The sequence below is a fragment of the Sparus aurata genome, chromosome 6, assembly GCF_900880675.1.
Source record: "Sparus aurata chromosome 6, fSpaAur1.1, whole genome shotgun sequence".
NCBI lineage: Eukaryota > Metazoa > Chordata > Actinopteri > Spariformes > Sparidae > Sparus > Sparus aurata.
In genome coordinates this window covers 4,035,813-4,044,215 of record NC_044192.1, presented here as the reverse complement: position 1 = coordinate 4,044,215, position 8,403 = coordinate 4,035,813, and the positions used below count along the sequence as shown (strand labels likewise).

Here is an 8,403-nt window from a genome sequence, read left to right as displayed (position 1 = left end):
GCTCACATGTTTCTGTACAGTCACTAATCTTCCCACCACTGTTCTCAAAGTTCTTGTTGCTGAATTTTGTGCATCTCAAGAAAAAACAGCTGTGGTGGCCAGCAGGACATCAGTGTGGTGCTGTTTATACCTCTGTGTTCATACATTTAAAAAGTAACATTAAAATGTAGCCAATAAAAAATGTGACCTTTAGTTTTTTGAAAGACAAATATTCAGGAACACAAAAAGACTGACGGATCTTGTGGCTCTAGCAGAACTCTCAGGAGCTGCTGGTGGTTTAAACACTACAACACACTTTGTAAAATAAAATAGCAAACTATTATGAAAGCCTTAGATTCAGGTTCCTGCTATTGTTCAGCTGACGAACTTACTAGAGTCACTTTTTTTAATGTTACTTTGTATTCACTGTATGTTCTATGAAATATTTACGTGGCTTCTGTAATATGGAAGAAAACTTCTTTTTTTGTTGTTGAGGTTTTTAATGGTTCAATCATTTTCTAGAAGTTTCCCAGAAAGAACATCATAAAGAAAGTAATGTCCTTGAGTGAAAAGCTCTGTTAAACACTTAGTAAACTTTCATTCACTATTTCAGCTTAAATTACAAACTACAAAATGGAACCACTCCAGAGAGGGTCCATCTCAGGTGCTGCCCACACTCAGCTCTGCATGTTGAAACCAGAATTGTAAAAGCAAATCAGTTTGACTCAGCGAGGCCAAAGATGACGATGGAAAAGCCCGGTAAGTACAGCCAGCAAGATCTCATCTTTTAATCCATCATTACTCCTCAATTGCATCTAAAGAGTCGCTAGTTCAGGAGGAAAATTCACATGATTTAAAAAAAAGAATCAAAATAAGCTACTACGAATGGCTTGTGTAACTCCAGGCCTGTGTTAGCAAACTTACAATTTGTGATATTAGTGTTCTTTTCATTGATGACCAGATAATTAAAACATGAGGCATAGAACCACAGGTCGGATTCGAACCCTGAGCTTAACATGTCTTCTATACCTGGGGCGCCAAAATATAAACATATATATATATATGTATATATATATATATATATATACATATACATATATATATACATATATATATATATATATATATATACATATATATACATATATATACATATATATATATATATATATATATATATATATATATATACATATATATATATATATATATATATATATATACATACATATATACATATATATATACACATATATATATATATATACATATATATATACACATATATATATACACATATATATATACACATATATATATATATATATATATATATATACACATTATATATATATATATATATATATATGTATATATATATATATATATATATATATATATATATATATATATATATATAGTATTATTTTGGCCTTATTGACAGGACAGCTGAAGACTTAGACAGGAAACAAGATGAGAGAGGGGGGGAGCGACATGCAGCAAAGGGACCCAGGCTGGGAGTCGAACGCGGGTCCACTGCAGCGAGGACAAAGCCTCTGTACATGGGACGCCTGCTCTACCAACAGAGGTAAACGGCACCCCAAATGTATATATTTTAATAATGTACTGGTTTCCAATCAGTGCTCTGTATCAGCCAATTCACATGTTAAGGTTTATCTGGAAGATAAATGTGGTATTGAAACATCTCTACAAGTGTGTGGACGTCAGAACATAACAAAAGTTTTCTTTGTAAGGCTCTTAATGTTCAGTACCCTGATGACAAAAGTTTGTCCTCAGCGGGTCAAAGGTAAGTTTTGTTTTTGAAAGGGTGAGCAGACATACCATTGAGTGCAAAGCTTAAAGGAACAAAGCTAATTCCTGGTGGACTGTTGTTTGCTGTGTTTAAAGAGCAGCTCCACAGGGATCACTGACTGCTTCCCAACAAAGAGCATCATTACTGACTTTGACCTTAAGCACATTTTCTCAGTGGACTGTGATGCAACACATGTTTGTTCCAGAAATGTCTTTCCTCCTTTTGAACAAACATGATCAGGTAGAACTTTTTTATTGAAAGTAATGCAAGTTCTAAAGTGAGCTGGATTCAACTATGATTTATGGAGAAAATCACTAAACAGATATATTTGATCAATGGTTGTGCAGATACTGATCTTATTAAGCAGGTCAGGTATCAACCATGACAAGACTGATTCATGAGAAATACAGTTTCTGTGTCAGTGTCATTATAAAATTTAAGTATTTAGTTATACACACAGTCATGGCAGCCCAGACTCAGTTTATGGTGCCACATCTATCTGTGGTTTTATGTTATCTCACATAAATTGATTACAATTAATTCAAAGGCTACAGATTTTAAATGGGGAGGGGGGGGGGTATTGGTACATTATTGGATCAGTATTCTGTATTAGCAGCAGAGCATGGATACCCAACCCAAACCTGTCAGGACCCAACAGGCTGGTCCAGACCAGGTTCAGACAAGATTTAGTAGTGATGTCTGGGTTTAGACTGGGTTTTAGTCGCGTCAGTTGACATGGTGCTTTCAAGTTCTTCAAGTGAAATTATAGTGTAAAAAATAAATATATAAATACAGTGTAAAAATAAGTGATATCTGATATTACGTGATGGACTTTTTGTCTGTGTTGCGGCTATACATCCTGTTAAATGCTAAGGTTCATTATTTACATATTGTACTGACCACAACTGGAGAATAATTATTACCTTCCAGATGGCAAACACAATTGTCTTTTTAGCCGCTAAGCCTCTGACTGTCTGTAATCAGGCAGTCAGAGGGTAACACAAACTCAGTGCTCCAGCTCACATTAACTGCATCAGTACTGAGTCAGGTTCAGGCATTAAAATGGATTGAGGGTGACATGCTCCCAAAATTCAATATAACAATATCAATCATCTACATATACAGGTGGCAAGAAGTGGCAGTGACCATCTTCTCCTCCCCCAACCCCTTCAAGTGCAGCCGTCCAGCCAAAACCAAAAGATTTTTCCGTTTACAATCATGGAAGTAAAAGAAAACCTGAAAATATTCATGTTTGAAAAATTGGAAGGAGGGAATATTTAGATACTTATGCTTGAAAAGAAATACGTACATTATCAACATTACTTTCCATTTACTGATTAATTGATAATCGACTAATGGTATGTGCTCAAAATTACAGAGGAGTTCACAGGACATAAACATTAATTCAATAGTAAGAGTTGTTGAATCTGTGGCTACAAATGTTCATAAACATAAAACTTTCCTTGTGGCTTTAATAATAAAAAATGATGCAACAACTTCATGATAAAGTTTTGATCACCACAAGCAAACCTTGGAATTCTCTGACATAAAGTTTCTGTTAATTGCTTTCACATAAAAGAACAGACAACTCAGACATACATGTAGAACAAAGCTGTTCTCCTTGTGGATTACCAGTTGATTTGTCCACAGAGGGCTTGGTTGTGTTTTGAAACAACCTTGTTGATGTCAGTGTACTTCTCTACTGAGTATTCTGCAACTTGTTTTTCACTGACTAAAAAGGTAATTTAAAGTCTTTAATGTCACAGCTAATTGACTCCAGCTCCTTGTAATTGCAGATTCCTTATATGACAATGATGAGAAAAACCTCTCAGAAGACATATCTAATAAATCCATTTGATGCTGTGTGCCCTGCATGCTGGATGCTACATAACAAGTAAACCCAGCGTGTGTGACCTTTAATGATGAAGCAGCAGAATCTTTTGGTGTGTTTGGCTGAGGGTGCTTACAGCTAATAGAGTTATTTGCTCCATTGTCATATGTTTTTGACATTGCACACACTGCACAGCAATGTGACTTCCTGTGTCCACTTTATGGGGATAGAGAACAGTCACTTATCAAGTGATCAAGTTTCAGTCAAGTTTCAAGCATACCTAACATCAGGTCAAAGAATATTTTGCAAAAGACTTATATCCTGTTGCCAGTAAGCAGCACAATGACTATACCTGCTAATTGGCATGTAGAGGAGTTAAGGGGCTGCAATTGTATCCCTTTCAGTATCTTAATAATCAAGCCTTGAACTGCAGTGTCTTTTTGGGGATTTTGTAAAATAAATCAATATTGATAAATCCAACACTGGATGCCTTTTGTGATCAATTAACCAGTTTTCCGCTTTGAAATCAGTTGTTGTTATTAGCTGAAAGAAACACTCCAAAATGTATTGTATTACCAAACAACAAGTTTAAGTTATAGCTCCGGTCCAAAACTGAGCTACTACCATGCATCCTGGCTGAGGAACCCGCTGCTGTGGTGCTAAAGTTAGCTGGGCTAACTTGCTGTGTAGTAGGGACAGAGTTGACTGCACTCGGAGACGTCTCCTAGGATTTGGAAATTCTGTATAAGAATTCTGTATGTTTTTCGGCAACAAATTGTTATCCATAAACCTTTGATTATTACTGAGCCCATCCACCAGACCCCATGTCTCATACAACAAGTAAAAATTTTAACCTAGGGTCAGGGTTGACTTTCGGTTTCACATCAGACACCAACAGAGGTCTCCTGGGTGAATGTTCTGTGTTTGACCCATCCATCCATCCCAACCTTGTCCATATGCAAATTGTGCCACTCTCTCCTACATCGACTGAATTTCTCCTTAGCTTCAGTCAGAATTGCTAAGGCCACTTAATATTGTCGGTGGAAAATAAACAACTTCTACATCTACTATTTTATTTCTAATGCCAGAAAAAGCATGAATTTACACTTATAAAAGTTTATAATTATAGAAGTTATAATGATAGGGAAAAAGGGCTGGGAATCAAACATCAGTACTTTTTTGCTACCAACCAAAATGTGCAGTGAATCACAAATTGCTGATAACAGATGGCACTGAATGCTTGCTCATAGTCTTAACTATTGTTGCTCATTCTTATAAGTAATAAAAGTGGACTTTGTTTTAGATAATGTTCGACACACACAGGCTTATTTGTGGTATGCTTGTAACGCCCTTGTGGACTGTGGCACAATGACTTGTGGGTAATCTGTTGGTGTTGGTGTAATTATGGTTTGTGAGTGTATTTGTGATTAAGATGATGTGTAAGATGGTTGCGATAGTGGGTTAATTCATGTCCTTTGTGGTTAAATGGTGTTGAGTTAACAAAGATGATAAAAATGTTGGCACTGTGAGTGAAGGCATGTTTGCTGGGAGAGACTTCCCGTCTGTTAAATTGTTGGTATGTGTTGGAATAAGTCATGTATCCCAGGCTAAAACTTTCCAAACTAGACACTGTCTACTTCATATTACTGAACTGCTACAACTTTCTAATTCTCTTTTGAAATTTGTTCACTCTTTTAAAATGGTATTTCTGATCAGTTCAAGGCAACAAGATAACTCAGACTGTGTGTTGTTGTTTGGCACCATTATAACCTTTTTTTATACGGTTATGCGGCTCTGGGCAAAATATCAATGAGGTTCAGTACAGAGATATGAAATTCCTTTTGTTGTAAGTGTTCTGGTTATGTGTTGAAATAATATATATCTTTTTAATATACCATTGGTATTTCTGTATGAACTTGTTCAATTTCATCTTTTATTTTGACAATTACAGCTCAATCCCAAAATGACACACATGTATGGACTTTTAAACTTGTCAATGCTATCTTTGTACATGAGGCCTGTCCATTGAAGTCTAGTTTTCCACATTCATCACAGTGCAAATGCAGATTTGCTTCTTTTTAAAAATTCACATTTGTGTTCACACAAAACAACAAAAAAAATAAAAGTTAAAGATGATTACATGTATGAACACACAGACACTCTACACGTGCAAGGTTACCGTGCATTCACACACCAGGGATTATCCGTCACAGCATCACATATAAACTCTGAGATTGTCTTTCGACATATTGTTGGTGTCCTGGTCCAAACGCATTAACTAAGGTAAATTACACCTGCAGGAAACTATGTGATCCTTTAAACTGTGTTCTGAATGGACAGATATTTTATTAGTATGATAGAAGTTCAATGTGAGTCTGTTTTATCTGCTGACTTTATTTATTTTCATTTCCAAAAGTAACATTGTTACATTTGTTTTTTGGGAGCCTAATGAAGAACGAGTGTTGAAACATATTTGGCTTTTTTAATGACTAACCCTTAAATTATTCAGCCATGATAATGCACCGATATTTTATAACTATTCTGGAGGTTCAATGGGAATCTTTTTTACCTGATGATTTTCTCGTTCCCAGAGTCCTTGTTTGTTACACTTTCTTATATTTAGAAAGCCTGGGCTGTTTCAGTTTTTTGAAGGACAATTTTAAATCTGTTCAGTACAAAGATATTTGTTTCTAATTGAAACATGGACAGTCTGAAAGACATGAATCTTTAACATTGAGACTTTTTGGAAGTTTGGAAAGTTTTCAGACTTCATAAAAATTGGTAATCTTTTGCTTTTACTTCATAGTCATATCTTGATTGTATGACTTTGAATGCATTTATATCAATTGAAAGATCCTATATGTATTTGTATTTTTCAAGTAGCTCTCTGATCGTTTCACTGAACTGATCTTAGTGACTTTGTTCTTATGTTGTTGTTTCTGAGAGGCCTCATGCTGGATTACCTTGAAACATGTTGACTTCATAACATCAGTTCTAACAGTGTGTAATGTATCACCCTCCTATCTTTGTCTTTGCGTCCCTGTCTTTGTTGTAGATGTAAATATATGTTATTGAATCAGTTCATCATGATTGTTTAAGACACTTATCCACCAATTAGTGCTGATACTATTACTCACTCATGTGAATTACAGTGTATAATATGATTTTGTATTCAATGCAAATCACTGCATTTTAGCATCATTCTCATTCTCAGATGCAGAAGCAGAGATCTTGTGTTTTGATTTACTGTAAGGTATGTAGGTACGTATTCACAGCTACAAAAAGAAAAAAAAAAGAGTAGTGTGACCTAAAGACTTACAAGTTTGTGAAAATTACCTATTATAATGTTTACTTGCTGTCAACAAGAACAACAAAATCACAAGTTATTTGCTCTAACTTCATTCAGTTTAAATGTTTCTGATCTTCAGAAAGTTCTGAGAATCAGTGTTGTCTCATGAGGTAATTTGTTATAATCTATAATCACTGCAAATATTTACTTTGAACTGAAAAATCTTGGTGATACTTTTCTCTTCAGCTTTCAAGAGATGAACGTCTCATCTGCCAATGTGACTGTGGTTTTACAGTATCGAGACTCCTTCACTGAAGCTGTGATCAAGAATGTGATCGTTTTGGCTCTCGGGATCTTCATCAACTACATCAATGCAAGCCTCATTCACACCTTCAGCAAACACCAGGTTGATAATTCCTCCACTTCAGTAATTCTGCCTTGTATAGAGCTCATGTTAGCAGATGTATTGTTGGGTGGAACCTTAGTTTGCTTTGTTATGTCCTGATCAACATATCCTCAAATATCTGATAATACATCACTAATCAATTAATGGACTTTTAGCTTTAAAGAAGTTATGGATTTGTGTTTTACTACACTCTAACTCTTGATTTGTACAATTCAGATCTTCAAGTCGAACCCACGCTATATCCTTTTCATCCACCTCGTGTTCAACGATATGAATCAGCTGACAACCACCATTTCCCTCTTCATCGTCACCTACAACTTCAGAACCATCTATGTCTACCACTGTTGTCTCTTGATGGTCCCGGCCATTATGACCACACAAAACACCCCTCTGAACATAGCTTTTATAGCAGCTGAGTGCTACATTGCTGTCTGCATTCCCCTTCGCTACAACAACTTATGTTCAGTCAAAAGAACATACATTGTAATTGGCATAATGTGGACGTGCAGTTCATTTTCTGTCTTGCCGGATGTCTTCATCCTTTTTGCAACCGAACCTCTGGAGTTCATAAATTCAAAAGTGATGTGCTATAGGGAAACACTGTTTCGGAGCAAGTCCAGTTTAAAGAAGAGGGATGCATCCCACATGTTATTTCTGGTAGTGGTTTGGTTGACTCTGTTTTACACTTACTTCAGAATTTTGTTTGTAGCCAAAGCTGCTGACACAGATGCTAAAAAGGCCAGAAACACTCTTCTCCTTCATGGCTTTCAGGTGCTGTTGTGTATGACGATTTATGTGCAACCTATGCTACAACAGGTTCTCAGTTACTTCTTCCCCGGAAGTTTAAGTGCCATATACTTTGTTTTGTTTATCATAAACCAAATCCTCCCTCGCTTTGTAAATCCTATTGTCTACGGGCTACGAGACAAAACTTTCAGGAAGTACTTCAAAATGCACCTCCTATGTACCATGAATGTCCATCCTAAGACAACCGTGATGATGCGTACTTAAAATAGCTCTTAAAAATGTTTTTAAGAAATCACAAAGCTTCTCTGTAACTAAGTTGTTGGTTCCTGTGTTTATTG

General features: G+C 35.8%; 1 protein-coding gene across 1 annotated transcript; it reads left to right on the top strand.

Moving 5' to 3' along the window:
* The first annotated feature begins 7,168 nt into the window (after positions 1 to 7,168).
* LOC115582822 (odorant receptor 131-2-like) lies at positions 7,169 to 8,329 on the top strand. Its single transcript, XM_030419033.1, has 2 exons — positions 7,169 to 7,318; positions 7,535 to 8,329. Exons 1-2 carry the CDS (start codon positions 7,169 to 7,171, stop codon positions 8,327 to 8,329), a joined length of 945 nt encoding a protein of 314 aa, XP_030274893.1.
* The last annotated feature ends 74 nt before the right edge of the window (positions 8,330 to 8,403 follow it).